This window comes from Ostrinia nubilalis, chromosome 3 (assembly GCF_963855985.1).
Source record: "Ostrinia nubilalis chromosome 3, ilOstNubi1.1, whole genome shotgun sequence".
Lineage (NCBI taxonomy): Eukaryota > Metazoa > Arthropoda > Insecta > Lepidoptera > Crambidae > Ostrinia > Ostrinia nubilalis.
In genome coordinates, this window is record NC_087090.1 from 6,244,982 (window position 1) to 6,266,813 (window position 21,832).

At 36.3% G+C, this 21,832-nt stretch overlaps 1 protein-coding gene across 1 annotated transcript in view; it reads left to right on the forward strand.

Moving 5' to 3' along the window:
• LOC135088153 (T-box transcription factor TBX20-like) overlaps positions 1-20,885 on the forward strand; it is a 79,076-nt gene extending 58,191 nt beyond the window's left edge. The window contains exons 5-6 of the mRNA XM_063983039.1: positions 11,942-12,177; positions 20,561-20,885. Coding sequence (XP_063839109.1) covers positions 11,942-12,177; positions 20,561-20,885 — 561 coding nt within the window. The remainder of the gene's footprint in view (positions 1-11,941; positions 12,178-20,560) is intronic.
• The last annotated feature ends 947 nt before the right edge of the window (positions 20,886-21,832 follow it).

Genomic DNA, 21,832 nt, shown 5'->3' on the forward strand with positions numbered 1-21,832 from the left:
AATTATACATACCTAATAAGTACAGTTAGGAATTCAAAACAAACATCCTCTTTAACCGTGGGCGTTCCCAACACCAAATTCAGAAGTGCTCGTAGCAAAAAACTGAATAATTGAACAGCGCTCTAATGTACGTGACTGTACCGCCCACGCTCCGAATTCGGAATACACGGGCTCCATCTCGCTTGTTGACATCCCGTATGAAAGGACACGTGCTGTTTGCATAAATATTATTATTTCTACGCGACAGAAGCAATTTGGGACTTTATTTATAAACCCATAACAATTACGACGCTTTAAAAGCTATTTTTGCGTGACTCGTAAAGCTTTGTTGTTACTATGTAGGCTATTTATTCAATAAACGATTGTAGACAATGGGATTACGATCGTCGTTTAGTTAACAGTTTAGATAGGTGTGTGGTTTGAATTTGATGAATATGTCTACAGTGCTGCCACCATTTCATTTTGAACTTATAGGTAGGATCATGGAAAAAAAACCTTTATGAAACTCTGTAATAGTCTATTTTAGTTATAAATTAGATACTTTTGACACATTATATTCCTAACTAGCTTTCCGCCCGCGGCTTCGCCTGCGTTGAATTTTGTCTGTCACAGAAAAACAATATCGCGCGCGTATTTGCTCACCGTTTAGACCTACCCTGGACTACGACAAACATTTTAAAACCAAAATCAGCTCAATCGGCCCAGCCGTTCTCGAGTTTTAATCAGACTAACGAACATCAATTCATTTTTATTTATATAGATAGATATCTTCATAGTAAAGAAAGAGAGTTTAGTTTTAGTCCTTGGAGGTAATCAATGTCAATTTTTTTGTTCTAAATCTCGATTAATTGAACTAAATATGTAAAATTAGGACTTAAAATAGAACTAAAATATCTATGTATAATGGCGACTAAAATAACTAAAGTAGTAAATATTAAACTGGTTATGTGTTATTGTGTTAATAATTAACAATAATAATAAACGTGATGGTGGCAGCATTTTCACGGATCTATGAGGAGTTTTTTCCTATGTTTTTGCGTTCTTTTCTAGTTAACTTCTGCTCGTGAGTTTGTTCATATAATTACTAATGGCAGACACTGCTAACAAGAACCTACTTAATTTATGGTTTGTTTAATCAGCTCCGGGAAAAATATCTTGATCTCTGATTTTTAGATCAAATTTTCAACGGTTCCTAATTAGTAGTATTTTAGTACTAATTAATGTAATCAATCACATTGATGAAGAAAGATTTCATGCCAATTATACAGCGACAAAATACTGAAAAGGTAGATTTATGTGCGTTGAAAATAATTTCATTTATCAGTTATACAGCTTTGAATAGTAACTATGAAAAGATTTGATTTTAATTTGATTTCAATATTTTTTTAAGCGGGTTGAAATAACTACTAGTCTTGCTTGTGTGTTAAAATGGCGCAGGTAGAGTCGTTTTAAAGCATCATTTTTAATTCTATTAAAAATAACATAACGTATTATAAATCCAAAAGTTTTATTCGTTGTCAGCCAGTGAATAACAACACACTTACACACATTAAAAGATGTAAACACATCACTAGAGACGTGAAAACCCCTTAGCTATTTACAAATTCAGCTACCCGTTCGAATCCAGGTGGGTCGTTCTAAAATTGTTTATCCGTTAAGTTTGTACCCGTGTCGGGCGGCAAGTTGCGGCGCGGTACAAATGGCGCAATTTGTCGCGGGAGGCGCAAAGCCGCCGTAATCCGCGGCCGCGGCGCTAATCGAAATATCGACGCGTATCGGCGACCCGCCCGGTGTGAACGATGAGCGATCATTTGTTACGTATATTTTTCTAGCTATGGCAATGGAAGGGTTAAGTTACGAACGAGACTGAGATCGAGGAAAATTCAATATTTCAACTTATGGGGTCAGCGAGAATCTAACTGCACTCTCTCAAAATTACAATTATTGTCTGGGCATGCATGTATCAGCTTCTGAAAAACTATTAATTTCGAAATGTTCAGCCAGTGATTAGAATTTTAAAAACAAATTTATGGAGTATGTCACTTGGATTTGTTAATAAATCAAGCTTAGATTAATGATAAATTTAATTACTTAACTATTTTCATAACAATTATATTACAAAAAACGTCATATGAATCAACAACTAGCGAAATAAACTCGTCTAAATTAGTGTCAATTAGTGATAGAGTCGGTGCAGATCAGTGAACCAAGTGTAAATCTAATACTTAATTGCTGTAGGTGTAGGTATTTCGGTTGGTGCAAGATTTTATTATCTATTTATGTTTTATATTCAAACGGACGCCCGGACGGTGCTAACAACATTTAGGTATTATGATTTATTATTTAATAATAGATTTAAAATACGACTCTTAATTAACATTTAAAAGCAATTTTTAATTTAATTTAATGTGCTATTGCAATAATAAAAAATAACATTAATATTAACACAGTAGGTAAGTACACTAGAGTTACTAAATAGCAGATCTTAGCAAGTATTTAAAGTAACGGCTCACGGTTAAGCCATGCTGACTGACCGACGGCTTGCGGCCATCTGGCCCCCACCGGCCGCCATGTTCCGCTCCTCCCCACGACCCTCCCAACGCCCCCCATCGCAATTACACCTATCCGGCCCTTTCGCCGCCGCCGCATAAGTTATCTTACCGCTCAGATAATAAAGATTAATACGCCGTGGCGACCGCCGCCCCGGTGGGCCGTAACCGCATCCCTGCGCGCTCCGTGTCGTCGCCTACGTACTGCGTGATGCCATCGACTAATAATTATCGTAATGGTATCGTATCGGCAACTCGCAGGGATTTATTGAATGCCTAATTGGACTGGGACGCTTTATCTTGATGTAGGGTCGGCCAATTAGCAATAGTGCGCCCTTTATTAATATTTTATTTTAATTAGGTCCCCGTGTTACAGAGCTACTGGCTTCCATTACAAGCCCTCCTTATAATCGTAATCTTGGGAATGGCTGAAGTTTTGAACCAAATTTTACACGTGGTTTTTTTGCTGATACATAGAGACTGGTTTCTCATAAATTAATTAATAAATATATTCTCATAAAATATTCATGAGGTGTTGCTTTAATAATGAACTTTCTTTTAAGGGTATTTTGCGGCTTAAAATCCAGTTTTTACTAAGGGACCCAATTATGAAAAAATACCAGTCCCACCACTCCCACTCCCACTTAGGTATAATAAACGATACATTTTTATGGTAATGAATTTCGTGTAATATACTTACTTCAGATTTTAATATAATTTAAGCTAGCTATTTACTCATGATCATATTCGACTGCCTCTCAAAAATTTTATACATTTTCGTAGATTCTATTATAATAATTCCTATACAAATCCGAAAATAAAATAATATGTAGTTTCCTAAATTAAATTATTTTGTGTGAGTAAAATAGCTTAGACAGACAACTCCAGACTCCATTTAATGGTAGGTAGGTACCTGAAGTTACTCTTACTCTTACTACTGACTACCTACTAACTTTGGTTATGAGGAAGAAAATGTTGTGTAAATTAACCAAACTATTTATTGTGAGCTACACCTGGTTTGGTTATAGGTTAACATTCAATTTGAAAGTCACTTTTTGCGTAGTAAGTAGTAACCAAACATTTTTTTCAGAGAACTTAAAGCAAATAGTTTAGCGTTTACCCGCCAGGATTTACTTAGATTTTAGGTTTAGGATTTGGTAAGGTAATTATTACTCGTTTAGAGATCAAACACATGAGTTCCTTTGCCAATTTTGAGCTATATCTGTCTCCACACTTCCAAAGTTTAGAACAAGTATAATTAGTTAATTATTGGTCCAGCGATATGGGCGGCGTGAAAATGTTTACGCCTTCATTGCTGAAAACGTTCGCTGAAAATGCTGTTTTCATTGAAAATTTCTACGTAAGTAAAGAAACATACGGACAGAGTACACAATCGATATTACTTAATATATTTTGAAAGTTTCAATTCAAGTTCGTCACCTGATATTTTGTGGAACGCAAAGAGGATTATCTTTACTAACTAGCTGACCCGGCGAACTTCGCACCGCATATACATATGTTCATCAGAAATAATGTAGGATTCTAATGGTGAAAGATTTGTTTTTAAATCTGTGAGATACTTTCGGAGCCTATTCAATTCAAGCAATCTTTCCTCTTTATAATATTACTTAGGCCCGATTCTACCAAACTTTTATCCGAGAATTACTCCTGGTATAACTGGCACATTGGGAAATACCTAAGTAGGTATGTCAAAATGTCGAATAACTCACGATTTATTCTGAGATTAATATTTACTCTTGTTTGGTTGAATCCACGCTTAAAAGTGTATTTCACACTAACCCACGATTAAAACACTATCGGCATCCCATATTTAATTTGACACTATCACAACCTCGCATCTAATTACCCAGTAATCGATTGACGTTCTATTCAATAATTCAATGTCATCGCAATGATTGATCCCTGTTATTACAGCCGTGATTCCTGCGGGAACTAATATAATTCATTAAGCTGATGTGTGGAAATTAGTGGCGCCCTAATGACTGTGACCACGCCCTGCTGTGCAATTAGCACCCGAGAGTATGCGCCAGCGAAAATGGCATCTTTTTAATTATATAAATTTTAAAAATATAGCGAGTCCGCACCTATAGGCGGAGTTGCGGTGGTATAAAAGATAGGCAGGTAATCAAGTTACATCGCTAGTTAATTATTTTATTAAGTATAGTCATTTGTGAGAAGGTGAAATAGTTTTCTTCTTACTAAATGTCGCAAATCTACGTCTGATTTTGAAGGTATGCTGACAGGCTCTACAGGGTGGGTGACTTTGCAGACAGTTGCCAAATATTTAGGAGCGACGCAGAATCTCAGTAATTTTATCGATTTACGGAAAAAAACATTTTTTTTTTCATATTTCATAGTCATATTTCATTTCATTTCAACCTGTATAGAGAGTTCGCGCCTAAAGGCGGAGCTGCAGTGGAATAAAGGATAGGCTTTGCAGGTAATCAATAAATAGTAATAGTCATTTGTCAAAAGATTCAAAATACTTGATTTTGAAGTATGCTGAGAGAGAAAATATTTTTTAAAACTAACTCTGGTATAAAACGAGTTGTCAGTTCCCACAAAACTTTCTCGAGAAGAAGTTACACAATATAAGTATACTCTTATGAGCATGCAACTTATGAAAGAAGAATATCTATAGAAGTATCGAACTCTACATTTTCTAAGTCCAGCGTTTACAGTACGCACCTACTTTATTGATTAGTTGAATATAATTTAAATGTTAAAATTAATAATTAAAGCAGTTAAAGCGTGTAATAAGTTTAGCCTAAGATAAATAATAGTCTCTATTAATTAAAATAGGCTGAAAAACAACATATATCTAATGTAATAATTATTATTTATACTTGACAATTGATGTTAAATTAATATGGAGAGCGAGGAAATTCTACCACAAGTATTTATTTTTTTATTTTTTTATGCCAAACAAGACTGGTATTTGACCACAATCGCACCTGATGTTAAGTGGGATGCAGTCTAGTATAGTCTCAGTCTAGTTATTTAGAATAGTAAATAGAAATGTAAAAATACCTGGTTATGAATAAAGAAATTTGAATTTGAATTAATTAAAGTCTTGTAAATATAGCATTAATTTAAATGTTCTGTATATGTCAGTGTAGAGTCGGGATATAGTATATCAAATCAATGAAAAATGGTGTCAATTATCTGAGTTTCAATTAAATTACCTAACAATTTTAATCAAATAACAACTCGTTAATACATAACGATGAAAATAATTGCGGAAATAATAATAATTGATAAATTATGATAATTGTATTGTTTTTGGTGTTATTTTCAATTGTTATTTATTTATTATCACAAAAAGTGGCAGGTATTGGATTTTAATTGATTGAACTACAAGAACTCATCCAAAATTGGTTATAAACAGTGTTTATGTATGATCATTCCTTAATTTGACAGGTTGGCAGGTAATTAGCAATAGTTGAAGGGTGTTAATCAGTGCCAATTGTCAATTTTAGTACCTATCACTTAACTTAAAGTATAAATGCAACCTTAATGTGCTACAATTTATGTTACGTAATTAAGTACGAGCATATAATTTTCAGAAATAACACAACTACCTTAATATTTATTAATGAGTTTTTAATTGTTAAAAGCTAAGTGTCAATAAAGTCAATGAACTACTCAATCTTGTTTGCATTGTTCTTGCATTTCTACACCTCGTAGGTTAGGTATTTACTACAGTCAGCGACAAATAGTTCGCGTTATTGTAAGTAACCAAAATGTTCGCAACACGTCTTTGTTACAATTGGAATAAGGTTGTGTTGTCAACTCTTTGGCCACTTTGAGTGTCACGAATTATTTGACGCTAACTGTATAGTCCAGTCATTAGTAGTTTAGTTTGGTTTATTAACTCTATTATTATGACTGGACTAGTACTACTTCTTGATGAAATTGGCGCACAAGCTACGAAACTCATGCACATTTATTATATTTTATTTTGTAATAAATAGTGATTACTATAAAATAATTGTTGCGAAGAGTCTCGCCTCGCTTAGAATGCCAAACTTGAAACTCAAAACGCACTCAAAGAAATTCGAAATTTCCCTACACCCACTTGTAAATACGCATTTCATTGGAGCACTAAAGTGAATCAGCACATTTCCCTTCGTTAAAAATAACTAGCGCGGCATAATTAATTTACGAAGTTTAATTATCTCATCAGGCGTAGGCCCGTCCAATTTGCCCGGGCTTATCGGCTCGTCACATCGGCGGACAGCTCAACAATTAACAACCTACATTGTAATGCGAGAAATCATACTGTTTGTAATTAGCGTTGCTAGAAGACAACGGATTATAATTTTAACAATTCCGTCGTTAAAGTTATCTCGCGGTTAAATCATCAAAGAAGCTGCTCCCGTACAAGGTTTTAGGATTTGACATAAGAACGTTGTCCAAACGAATTATTTTTTATAAATTAGATGGGTCATTTAATATGAAATTACAGCACAAACATTATTAGGTACCTAAGTAGTCTAATTATTGTCACTGTAAAAAGAAAAGTCAGAACTGCAAAAATATCTTTCGTTAACTAACTAAAAACACGGTCAAACGCAGCTTTTGTGAGATTCGAATTTCGACATTATTTGCTTATTTTATTTATTACATTCATGATCCTTCTTAGTGGAACTTTATAAGAAATCACTGTTCCTAAATAAACTACGACTTATTTCTCGAAGTAATAAACATGGATTTTAATAAAACATCGCGGAATGTTGTCGATTGTTGGTGAACGGTTTCACAATCCATACAGATAATAGCTGTAAATTCTAAAATAAACTGATCATTTGTGTACAGCTTGCATGTTTGGCGGGTTTCATCGACTTATAAATTAAATTACACCTAGAGTTCTGTGCCAATTTTATAAATGATTTATCAATTTGTCAGATCACCAAACTGCTCGATAATTAATTACCAACATCTTATTTTTTGTACCGCCTCAATTGTGGTACTGCCAGATTGATTTTTAGGCTTTTTTCGTGGTGTACGAGAGAGTAAGTAGGTACTCGTAGTATGTAGGTATTGTAAGGTGAAATAGTATACTGTACATATTTGTAACGTTGCGGAAACACGAACAAGTTAATGTTAAATTGTGAGTCGAAAAGTGATGACTAGTTTGTTTTATTTGTGAGGTTCAATGTAACCTCCATTAAGATAATACAATATACATACAACCTCCATATAAAGCTAATTCCAGCACATTTTTGTTTATTAGTGCAAATTAATTTTCTAACTAACCTACTTTGGGTTAGAAATATCTTCCGATAACTCATCATCATTCATCATAAATTCTATAAAATAATGGATTAAAGTTAAAATTTAAAAGTCCCATCCTTAATATATTTTTAACCTGAAAGTGTCGGCCAATGAAAAAAAATATACGGATGGGACTTCTCGTTTAGAAAAATAATATGGTGTCAAAGTTGTACGATTACTCTAAGGCAAGTTATACGTTTGAACATTTTTATACATATATTGTTTTTTAAAAGTGCTGAAAAGCGAATAACTAATAATTATAGATATTGCTATGTTTAATTTTAGCACTTTCAGTACCGATTCACAGAAACAAAGCCTTTGAAAAGACCTAAGTAGAGTCTTCAGCAATTTTTCAACAAACTAAAAAATGTAGAGTAAATTGTTGAGTTTCGCACATCAATACACTCAATCAATACAATATGCTTCCTTACTTTAAGTATTGGAACTCAATTTCGTTACTTTTCTATTAATTAGTTGAGCTGATCACTAAAATATTGTAACGTAAGAAATCTAGCCGTCGCTATGTTTCGAGTTAGGCAAGTTTGGGACGTTAGAAAATCCTAATAAAGCTGAAATTACATTGACGTTTTATAAGAACTTACAAATCATTTCATAGATGAATTAAAAAGACTTTCAACACAATTTAATTAATTGTCTTTACCAAAAATATAATTGGCATTAAATTACAATACAATCAATGAATTTAGTACAATTTATGTACTGCGGTGATTCGAAAGTAAACACACAAAGTTAATCATTATGATATTTATTGAAAAAAATAAAATAAATAATGAGATTTTATGCAATGTCACGAACAAATAAATGAAATGATGTATTATTTGGCCCCAGCGACAACTTTATATCCAATTATTCCAAAATTATTGCTACACAAAACACGATTTTAAATCTCTTTGCTGCTAATTTTGCAACCTTAAATTGTATACAAATGTAAGAAATGGACTTTTCGTATATAAATAAATTGACATTGTCTATTGGAAGACTTAAACAGGCCTTAAATTTGGTGGACCGGCGATCTGGAAAAGATCGTTGTGAAATCCTAGGGGGAGGCTTATTTTGTCCAGCAGTGGACGTCTTTTGGTTGAAACGAACAAACGAAAAAGACAACAAGATTGAAAAGCATAACAAAGCAATAGGGCTTTTTGGGTATACTTAATTCGTCTTAAATATATTTTTAGTGGGAAACTTTGACAAACTATAAGGCTGAGTTACACCCTCTAACTTTAACTGTAGCTATAACTATAACCGGTGTGTTTTGTATGGAGTTTGACATATTCCTGACGTTTGTTAAAGTTAAAGTAAAATGGTGCAACTCAGCCTAAAGATGTTTATGTGCCAATATTTTGCATCTCCCTATTCAGGCTGCTGTGAAATTCTAGTCTGTCAATATCTTGTTTTGATAACAGAATTTGAAAGTGTCTAATGTCACATTCTTATCTTAAAACCAATGAAAAATTTTATCGGAAAAATCTCGCTTTTCTAATATCTATAGGTATAAACTATTTACTTTCTGCTTATTTCCTGCAAATTAATAAATCTATTTTAGCTTAGAACAAATTAAATCAAAAAGATTCGTTAATTACATTACATTACATTACATTGTCGGTAATCCTTTGTTGTGGTATTTTGCTGTAAAAATAATTCATAGCTCATAAGGAGCTAATGAGATTACACAATTTGCAATAAATTGCGATATAATAGAGTTATCACACGTCCTTTTACGATTACAACTGAAGTTATTTGAAATAGGAAGTAGGTAATATAATGCTCATGTCCTCCAGTTTCCTTAAAAGGGTCTAAGTTGATCCACTAATGGCATCATTAATTTGATCGCATTAACTAATGATATTGGCTTCGGGTAAATAGCAACGTATTAACATAACACGTACCTATGAATAAAAAATGCATTCAATAAACATCTGTCTTACAACGAACTAATGCACTATTCCAATGCATTGCTAAGCAAGATTTTTTTACAAGACTGTCATAATATCTATAGTCCAGTCAATAAAGCATTATAGATGGAAAACTGTAGAACACAATTTCTGATTTCAGGACTTTATTTAGACTAGTTAGGAGGTGAACATAGCAAAAGTCCCCGCCCTTAGCCCTTGAGCCGGCGGGGAGAGGGGGGTTTAAAGGTGCCACTTTTCGGTTTTTCGCTTAATCCTCGGAAACTATGCATCCTAGTGACATGACTACTTTGAACCAAAAAAAGCATATTCAATTTGCTACAGGTGAGATGGACAAGTTTTTCTAGAAATTGTATAGTTTTCGTGGCATCTGCTCTAGAAGGTCTGTAATATTGGAAATTTTATTTTTGTCTTACATGTTCCCATCAGGAGAAAATCGACTAAATCAACATTGAGCAATCATTCTAGACATGCGGGAGCATGTTAAGCCTAGTACCAGGGAGGGGACTGCACCGTGCGTATATTTAGACGAACCACTTTGAGCCACTTTTGACTCCTCATCACTCAAAAACTACTGTGCATTAACACTTCAAATTTGGCTCATGTGTTGAGACTCGCAAGATATACATCAGTTTCAAATTTCATAAATATGCCTCAAACGGTTCTTTAGATATTGACGTCCAAAAATCTACATGTCTGACCTGTAGACCAAATTCTAACCACTTCCAGATGACCTCGAAGGTTCAAATTTGGCATCCAGAAAGGTAGTTATGTAAATACAAAGGAACAAATAAAAAACCAGTAAATTTCAACATTTCACATGTGATAGATAGATTTTAGTGCTCTAAATATCGATTTTTGAACGTCAATACCTAAATAACCGTTTGAGGTATATTTATGAAATTTGAAGCTGATGTATATTTTGCAAGTCTCAATACATGAGCCAAATTTGAAGTGTTAATGCACAGTAGTTTTTGAATGATGAGGAGTCAAAAGTGGCTCTAATTGGTTCGTCTAAATATACGCACGGTGCAGTCCCCTCCATGGAACTAGGCTTATCATGCTCCCGCATGTCTAGTGTTTGCTCAATGTTGATTTAGTCGATTTTCTCCTGAAAGGAACATGTAAGACAACAATAAAACTTCCAATTTTACAGACCTTCTAGAGCAGATTCCGCAAAAACTATACAAGATATAGCAAAACTTGACGGTCTCACCTGTAGCAAATTGAATAAGCTTTTTTTGGTTCATAGTAGTCATGTCACTAGGACGCATAGTTTCCGAGGATTAAGCGAAAAACCGAAAAGTGGTACCTTTAAAACCCCCTCTCCCCGCCGGCTCAAGGGCTAAGGGCGGGGACTTTTGCTATGTTCACCACCTAACTAGGCTAAATAAAGTCCCGAGGTCAGAAATTGTGTTCCACGGATTTCTCTCTACACCGTCGTTAAGGCATTCATTGACTGGACTACTAATGGTTAGTGTTACTGAGGAATATTAACTATTGGGTTAACTAAGCACTTAATGATAGAGAAAATTGATGATTGTGGTAATTAATATACGTCTTGTTGGAGTAATTTACCAATAGGTTGTTCCTATGTGATTAAAGAAAAGCTCTTGTTTTTATGGTTTGTGCCAACCTTAGCCGAATGCCCTTAAGCGATCATAAAATCCAATTGTCGACTTTAGAGTAATAAATTTGAAGTGATTATCAAGGCAATATCTAGGTTAGTCGAAAATACAATATCGAGCTGAAGTCATAGATCGTTAGCGAATTTTCCAAACAATAAACTTAGGTAGGTAATAACAGTAAACAATAATATTGTTTACTACTAGCTCCAAAGTAAAATATTTAATATCAACTTTGTCAGCTCGTTTAGACAATTCGTAAAATATGTTTGTTTTAGATTTCTTCAGTGGAGCTGAAACAATTACGATTTGATAATTGTCTATTTAAGCTTCAATTTTTATAGCATAGAAAAGTCCAGAATTAATATCGTTGATTTACGGACGGAGAAGCAGTAATGTAATAACAGTATGCTACATCTTATCTCGTAGCAGTAGGTTCTATTTTGCAATAAACTAAGAAGACTGTTGTGTTGTGGACTTTACACATAAGACCACTTCATCTTTTCTACATCACTAAACCTTCCCCTTTCCTCTACAGATCGTCCTGAACTCCATGCACCGATACCAGCCCAGGATCCACTTGGTGAAGGTTCGCGACGGAGGTGGACCGATCACGGACCTCTGCCGTGAACAGCACCGCACGTTCGTGTTCCCTGAGACCGTGTTCACGGCTGTCACGGCATACCAGAACCAACTCATCACAAAACTGAAGATTGACTCGAACCCTTTCGCGAAAGGGTTCAGAGATTCCTCGAGGCTTACGGATTTTGATAGGTTAGTACATAATTTTTTATTTGATTTGAAATTTAAGGCTGAGTTGCACCAACTTATTTTGACAGTAACTTTAATAACTGGTGCTTTTTGTATGGATTTTGACAGATTTTTAAAGTCAAAGTAAGATGGTGGAACTCAGCCTGTGTAAAGATTAAATAAAAAAAAACAGAGCTACCCAATTTGGATCATGTACCTACATAGAATCCATGTTTTACCCACTAGAGTGGGAACGACAATACCACCAGTCATTATAATTTCTCTTTTTATTCATTACTCTTTAATGTCATGACATTAAGTTACAAAGTATCTATCATACTCAGATTATTGACTGTTTACGTTGGTGTCCTCACATACCTGAAATAATGAAAGAAAGATTATTCACCGCAATAAGCTTAAACGATTTTGTGCAGACTCGATTCGACAACCAAGCCGGCTCGTTTAAAACCTTTTCTGAGCGAAACCTTAAAAAACTTATTATCCTCATACTTAAATTGTAAGGGTCGACATCGATTAGCGCCTCTAAACAGCTTTAAAAGCTCTGTCCGTCAAAGCCAAGGTTACTTAAAGGACCCATCTGACGGTCGTCCTCACATGTCCATAATAACTCTAAAGTGTTCCAAATCTATACGTTCGGAGCTCGAGGCAGGTTTGATAAATTGGCAGGTTATTAGCAACAGTTGAAAGGCATTAGGTCGGCCGCCCTGCAATTTGCGCGGCGAGCGATTTTAACATGAATAAAAGATTAAAAACGCTCGCCTGATTGCCCGATACGAGGCTGCTGCGATCGCGATCCCGCTCCGTGGTTATCTCCCACATCTATTTTATTCCGAAATAATTGTAGGGTCATTGTTAAATTATTTCATTTCACAATCCATTTCGGTTTCCCGGAATTGATAGTGGATGCAATGATAAAATATATTGATCACTAGCTTTTGTCCGCGGTTTCGCCCGCTTCATTTCTGTCTGTCACAAAAAGACTATCACCGTCGTGTTGCTTTTTCAAAAACCGGGATAATAAAAACTATCCAATGTTTTTCTCGCGTGTCAACCTATCTCTATACCAAATTCAATCTAAATTGATCAAGCAATTTAAGCGTCAAAAGGTCACAGACAGACGCCGTATTCACAAACATTACTATGAGGTCTCACAGTGCGCGTGGACGCATAGGCTCACACACGAACCAATCACAGAGCTCTATGTGCGTTCGATTTGCTGATTCACATAAGCAAGCATCGTTTGTGAATACGGGTGTTAGTTACTTTCGCATTTGTAATACCTATTCGTACTGAATTTTATGTCTGGATATAATGTCTCATTTGGATTCAGTGGTCTTGAGAATGAAGAAAAGGGTGCTGTTACGACTGAAATAAAAATGGTAAATAAAGGTTAAGCTGTTATTAGGTCGTGTAATTCCAGAAATTATAGCTCTGAATACCTAGATCGTTACTAAAACAGAACTTTATTTGTAATTTTGATTAGTTAAACTAATTAAAAAAATCCCTTAGCATTAGCAATTGAGCAGTTCAACTTATTGCGATGACCTTATAGAGACTTCTATCATAGGTATTCTATAGGTTTAATATTTCAGCACAGATGTGACGTGCACGCGGCAGTTTATCAACGTTATTTACATATTGAATGTATCTAATAAATAATGGGCTCTTTGCAAATGAGACGTTTTTAATTGACGGCGATATGCGATGTCACTTCATGACTATCTACTGTCTATTTTCATGTCGGTATGTCATTCGTAGGTAACTTCATCGGACTAAGGCATACTTACCTTATTTTTTAAATTACATCAAACTCCACGATCATGCTTATTTTGACTTTAATGTAAGAGTGTAGAATGTTATTGATAGCCTTAAAGTTAAAGAATGATTGTAATAGGTGCTCCTTTGCAATAAATATTTACCTACACACTTGATGTGTGTTACTTATGTACCTAAGTCGAGACTATAAGGTATAATAGTACCTACCTATATTTTCCATAATAACTTTTTCTTAACTTCTTTAAATCGATACTTCTTCTAGATATGAACCCTTGATTTTATACTGAAATCTAAGAAAATTCCTTCACTTCAATTCCGTCTTCATATTACTAAGCAAACAAAAATCAGTTTGGAAATCAAAGTTCCCCCCTATTTGTAAGCTGCGTGCTACTTTTATAATAAATAATAATAATAAATAAATAAATATCCATGGACATTTTACACTGCGCTTCTAGTCCCAAACTAAGCAAAGCTTGTACTATGGGTACTAGACTTTTGTACGATTAGTTTATATTCATTCCATTAGATTGATAATCCTAACAGTATAAATATCATACGTTTTTAATAACGAAGGATGCAGTCACCTTTCGACCTTAGTTGGGTTAATTATTATTTGCGTAAGTAAATTATTGACAATTAGTCTCTAAATCGTAGATGGAGGTCGTGCAACATGCTGCGAACGTGGTAATATTCTGTAGTTTATTAAAGTTTATTCTATAATGACTTCTTCTTGATAGCCTGTAAGTGCCGCGCACACTAGTATTAAATAAATGGTGTCAACTTTACGAGTTGCCAGGAATGTGGCAAGTAATTTGATTACAGGGTTATATTGGTGTTGCCATTTTAAGTTTATGATTAAATAAAATAGGAATATTTAATAACATAGTATGACCTCATCTAATGTATTCAGTGAGTCAAGTTAAAACCACCTGACTATAAGTTTGTCTTTGCATTGTAAAAGCTTTAAGCTTGTATGTTTTCTAAGAGAGGAATTTTCGTATTGTGTCTAATAAAAGCTCTATCGCTGTCTGATTTGCCTATGTTAAAAGTCCTTCACAAATTCAGAAGTTAGGGGATTCCCCAGCCTCTTCTCAACTCATTCGTGTTGGTAGAGTTCAACACATTACATTTCAACAATTGTTGTTCTTAGTAAATAAATAGGTACTTCGACGTAGACACTTAACTTAAACACTGTAAATCACTATATTATTCAGGAATCGTGAGACTTTGTACGTAACAGTGAGTTTCGCGAATTCCTGTTTCTGTGTACTCATTAATTTGGAGTTATTCCAATGATGGCCGGCGTGGAAGCGCGAATTAGCCGACAGGCACGAGATCGCGCGGGCGTTCCCAGAGCCTTACCATGGGATCTCACTTATAGAGGGATCTCGACTTACTACGAGACTACGACTTAAAACAAAGCTTTAACAGTTCCCTTTATAAATTGATAGGCGAATTTTCTACGTAAGACATTCTCTGTCACCTTTGGGCTTAACAGAAAAAAATGTTTTTCGGTGCATTCAATGAAAATTAAATAAGTAGACATTAGACTTTACGGATAAGATAAAAGAAACACCACATTGATTTCTGCATATGGCGAACTTAAGGCAGTCTCTACCAGTTAACTTTAGGGATAAATATTTTGAAGGTGCTTTAAAATTAAAATGTAGCAAATAAATACACATAAAATAAACAAAAAATATGAAATAGACTGTAAAATGAGATAAAACATAAACCAAATTGAAGAAAAAAAAAACAACAAAAGAAAACAAAATTACAATGATTTCTTTATTAATCGCATATGGATTCTACTAGTGTTTTGTTATATTCAATTCTAATCGACGTTACCTGAATAAAGCACAAAAGAAAGAAAACATAAACTTACGGAAACCAATATTATTTTATAGAAATAACATCTCAATATTCAAAGATCCTTAGTATGTGCGAGATGAGGGCGGGGAGCGGCGCGGGAGTGGAAACGGCTCACGTCAACAGCGGCCGGCGGCGGCGGCGGCGTAATCACAGGCCTCGCCCTCATTATGCCCTAAACGACAAATTAAAGCGCATTTCTATTATCTGGCCATCGGTGTGATGCGCTTTCGGCCGACCGGTTCACCGGAGGCGTGATCCGGACACGTTTTCGCGGTCAGGTGTTTGTCTGGTTTTATGGACCGAGTAATATTCTCGACTCGAACTCTAAAAAGAGAAAAGGCTCGAGGTAATGTCGATTGTGCCATAATTAGAGCTCAGCTGCATCTAATTCGCAGATGTCGACGAGTGATAGAGAACCCGAAGGACACTGGGCTGCGCCTTTAAATATTTTGATTAAGAAATTTGAATATCGATCCAATCTGGAAACTTATTAACTTATCGAGCGGTAGCCTAATTCCCTCTAATTAATTGAAAAGCTCGATCGACGTCTAATAAATACCCAAATTACTAGGTCCGTTTTGAAACGAACCACTTATTAAGCAATATTGCTTCCTTTCTCGAAGCACCTCCCGAGCATGATCTGCAGAATTATCGAGTCTATTAATAATCTAATTTCAGTGCGCGTCAGTACACGGCTACCGATTTGGATTAATTGATACTGCATAGGCGTGCGATGATAGTTCACTGGGCTAGTGATTGACGGCTAATTCGAGATGTTATCGATGCAATTACCCCGCATCCGCCGCCCGTCGCGCCATCTACCGGCACTGGAAGCTCTTTCTTGCCCGCCATCAGAAAATATCGAATTATGCAAGCTTTTAACTAGTGTGTGCTCAATGTGCACTTCATCGATGTAATTAATAAAATTATTAGTGGCTACTTTCATTACGAAGCGGTGTAGTTTCTAAATTTTTAAGTGAACGCAAGTGTTCTCATGAATGAAAAAATCATGTAGGTACTTAGGTAGGTTCATTAACATAAGTATGCTAGTAAATAAGTATAATAAACCATGCTTACTTCACCTCCAGAATTTGTGTAATTATACTGTTTATTTCTGAAATTTAAACGTTCAATTTACATATCTCATTCCATCAAATAAAATAGTGTTAAAATAATACTTGTACGTAATTTATAAGCTGTACTCTCACCTGACCGTGATCTCGACTCGCGTGTAACGGAATAAAAGGCAGAATAATTAGAGCCTTCGCATATTATATCGCTCGGTGCGTTTGATAGGTGTCAGTCACCGGCGCCGCTACCGTGCGCTGCGCCGGCGCCGCGCTAATTCAGCCCAATGCGTAGGAGTGCTGATAACATCTCAATGCAAATTGCCACTCAACCAGCTGCCAGCTGACAATCCGTATTCCGATTTCGAAACCCGATTAAGTAGGTAGGTACTTGCTTTCGCCGGCCATTGTTCACCACCTTCTGATGAGGGCATTCAATAGTCTTTCTATTTAGATTGCCGAATTCACACCGCCATAAATAAAAATGTTCCAAACAACCGCCTAACGGCGCTCAACCTTAATGACTTCCTTCGCTGACGTCCGAAATCGTCAGACAATAAGTATGATGAATTGCCATTGTGTGAGAATCGGGCGGTGGAGTTAGTTCGCGTGGTGGCCGAGGCGGCTTTTCATCCATTAATTAATAAGATACGCCCCTCGCTCAATCAGGGCCGATATTTAGCGGGCGAGGATTTATATTTATGCTCGGACGCACCTCTTCGTTAATTGCATGCGATTCACTTAGGTGCGAGCTAGAAATAACTTTAACGACAACTGCATGTACGCCGCGGGCGGAGGTAGACGTACAGTTACGTCCCTTAAATGTCTTTAGGCGTCATTGCGGTAATACCCGTTATAGTCACTCGACTTAACATGAAAGGACATTGGGAACTTTAATATGAGAAAATGCCCCAGGGCGGACAAAAATGAAACGTATTTTATTTCAAAGCTTTATACTTGTAGGTATATTCACTTAAAGCGCTATGTTGTGAGATATGGGAGTTCTGAGATATGACGAGTCTAAGTTGAAAATATATTTGTCTAAAACGATTTCATATTTTTACATGTTATGTTGTTTGGCATTGCAGAGTAACCAATAAAAGTAAATAAAATAATATAAATAAATAAAAAATATAAATAAAATAATATAAATAAATAAAATATTATAAATACTTAAATTAATATTAGACAACATCTCATATATTACTCCAACCCAAAATAAGTAGCTAAGGCATTTGTGTTATGGAAATCGGGAACGACGAACCACAACACACCCAAACCAGAGACAATGTGAAAAGATCGTTTTCTATATTGTCCCGGCCGGGAATCGAACCCGGGACCTCAGGATTGGCCCGGCACACCTTGAAAACCGGTGTGTGCGCCTCTCCGCCACGGAGGTCGTCAAAAATGTTACCGAAATGTAAAATAAAATAAAATATTAAAACTTCATTTTCTCAATATTCCCATATAAGAGAGAAAAAAAAAATGCACGGAAATTCATTGGATATTAGTATGTATCATCTGTGATAGGTTTCGTTTGTGTCCGCTACTTTTCGAAAAGTGGGGCAAAAAGTTCCCAATGTCATTTACAATAATAATAAATTTTGTAGAAAACCGAAGAAATTGTTTCCAATGTTTCAGATATGTTGGATTGAACGATTTATAGGATAATGTTGTGAAATGTATGACGCGAGTTAATGCTAGTCGATAAGAAATGTCGATAAACTACTAAGCAGAAATGTATCAAGACTTTTCTTATATTAGTAGCCTGTAACTGTGCTTCTTGCATAGAGTTATTTAAATGAAATACTTTTCCGGGTAGCATAATAGCCACTATTTCAAAGAGATGGATCAGATAGATGTAAATTACAAATGCGTTTCAGCGTCCAGTGCATAAACATAACTGAGTACTATACCGAAAGGAAGCAATATTTCATTTCATAATCAGATGGCAACATTATGCATTCGAGCACAATGTCGATAAGCGTGAACCGCGGCGAGATATCGATAAGCTGGCTCGGCGCGGCCCTAGCGGCGGGCCTCTTGAGCCGCCGCCCTGTAATTTGCCGGCGGAGAGTGTTGGCTATTACTGCTGATACCGGGATCATAATAAATACGCCATTAACGCCCCCACAGCCCCCGAAACGACATAACCACCCAGACTAACTGGCTCTGATTCGTACAAGAACACGACTGTACTTACGACCTTTCACTGGTCGCAAACGAAAGTGTAAATTTTAAAACATTACTGTCGAGGAATGTGTTAGTTAAAAATTAACTGGTCTTGATTGGTGGTAATCGTGTGACTTTATTGTATGGCTATTTCTTTATTGTTGTTGCAAACTTAACCCCGTTAAGTTTGGGTTTATCTTTTTTAAGTAACCAAGGTCCCTCTGTCACGTCACGTAGTAGGGATTATGATTTCATCAACCGCGCTAACTAATAAAAAACACGCCAATTCACGCGACTTCACTTTATGTTATACGCTGGTTGACGACTTGAACTAACAGATGAAGTCGATTTGTACAGAATATTATGATCTAAAAATTAAAGGTGTAATAGATTGTGTATTGTGTGCTTCTTCGATGTAGGTAGATGCTTAATAATTTTGATCCACTATTTTTGATTACGGTTGCGTGTTTTGTGTTGCGGTAACACATGTTGATTTCGTGTGAAGTGGCTAAATGATCGGCAATAGGCGAGATAATCGCCGGTTACGATAACACTAATATCCCATTATTCACTTTTTTCAAGCTAGATCGTTTGTAAAAAAATCCATGTCTCACGTACGTGTGGGCTCTCCACTACCTGTTTTAATTTCTGGAGAGAACGCGCCGGCGCCCGCGGCCGCTCGAGCGGTGATAGATTAAATTCGACACGCCATCTCATGATGTCATGCCAATTTTGAGGCTCACTTCGAGCCAGCCGTGTCGTTACGCTCATTTAACGCTCCAGTGTATCTCGAGACCCAGCCCGTTATTAATAAACACCTCGGTACACAATAACTCCCGCCATAGGGAAGTGATCGTGCTCCGTCTGATTTCTATTGAGAGGCGTGAGATGCATTATTGTACGCTTGTAAGTGAGTGGTGTCGATAGTTTCGTAGAGAGGCGAAAATAGCGGGTTAACGGGAAGCGTGCTCGGTGGCGGTCGCGACAACCTCCGGGAACCGATAAAGGGCATCACGCACCGCAGTTAAGGGCCGGGACGCCTCGTTAACCGCGCTGCACTCGTAAACCGGCTTCAGCGAAACAATCGCGAGAGATATTGTGTGAATAGATTACCACTCTTCATGTTTTCATCCTATCTTATTTGTTATCTTACCTTTTGTGTCACAGTCGGCCAGCACGTTAACACTTTTCCATTGTGTTATTTTTAGCCGTAATAACAGTCATAATCACACTTATAAAATTTTATGATATCTGCGAGCGCACATGGCCAGTTGTTCATCTTTCCTCGAACACGGTTTTATAGACTACGGACCGCTGAAAACTGGCAAACATATGAACACGCAAAATGTATGTTTTCGCAGAATCCTTGTCGTCATACTTACTGCAGTTTAGATCCAAAGTTATTTTTACATCATAGATTTTAGCTGTGTGTATCATTTTGTGCCTAAGATTTGGTAACCTTTCAACGTTCTAAAACTATTTCTTCTCTTTTTCTTCAGAGATCCAATGGAGCTGATGTTGATGGAGCAGCAACTACTTCGGTCTCCGTTACGGCTGTACGCAAGTGGGGCGAGCGGAGTTGGTGGAGATGAAGAGGCTGAAAAGCGAGCGGCCTGGGCGCGGACGCCTCCTGCGCTGCAACTGCTGGCCCTCGGCGGACGGGCCTGGCCCACGGCGTGGCCCCAGCCGCTGGCCCTGCCGCCGGACCTGTGGCTGCAGAAGCCCCCGGCGCCGCTCCGCTACTGCCCCTACCCGCCGCCGGCGCACCCCGGCGCGCCCCCCACGCGACCTGACCACTCGCCCTCGCCACGACACCCGCTGTGAATTCACGCAACCATTCCAAACTCTTAGTGGTGATTTCAAAAGTGCTGTGACGACTACCGAGATCCGATCTCATCGATACTCCACATGGGAGATGAGATCGACGGGACTTCGAATATTTAATGTGAATTTTAAACTAGTACCTTAATAGAGAATCGAATGTATTAAATAAACGTAAGATTATCGATAGATGTACTCTAATATATAATTTCAAGGTTCCTACCCGAAAAAAGATATTTTGAATTGTATTTAACGTAGATTTTATGAAATTGATACTTATGAAAACATAAAATAACAATAGTTACCTACACTCTTTAACTTTGCTTTTCAGTACCGTCAGCATTATTTTGTTGGATTTTTTATTTACTTACAACTTGTTACAATTGATTCTTATTGCACAATGCATCACAGAACCAGATTAGCATAATAAATAAATCTTTAATTAACCAAAGAAAATTACTAATTACAAAACTATAAAAAACATTCCATTTGACGTGTTATCTCATTGTCTACACATCGAGATGAAACAACGTTAAAATATAACTTTGTAGCGTTGCGTTCCTCATAATTTTAAACTATGCATTTGTCTCTTTCCAATAATGATTCAATGACTCACATTTATTTTCATGAGTTTCCTTTTGTCCCGTTATCTACAAATCGGTGATAATACTAACATTGTTTAGATATTATTATAATAACATTATGTGTGTACATTGTAATTAATAAGCATATTTAATTCCATTTGTTTAAGATACCTTATAAAATGTATGTATTTGTATAGTGGTTGACTAAATTATTTTTGTAGGATAAGCACTGTATATAAAGGGTCACCTAGATGTTTGTAATAAGAGGTTTCGAAGAAGTATTGTCTTACAATATTAGTAGAAAATAATTTACAAGTGTTGCTCACACTGTCACACAAAACTTGCAGTGATATGATGCCTTACCTA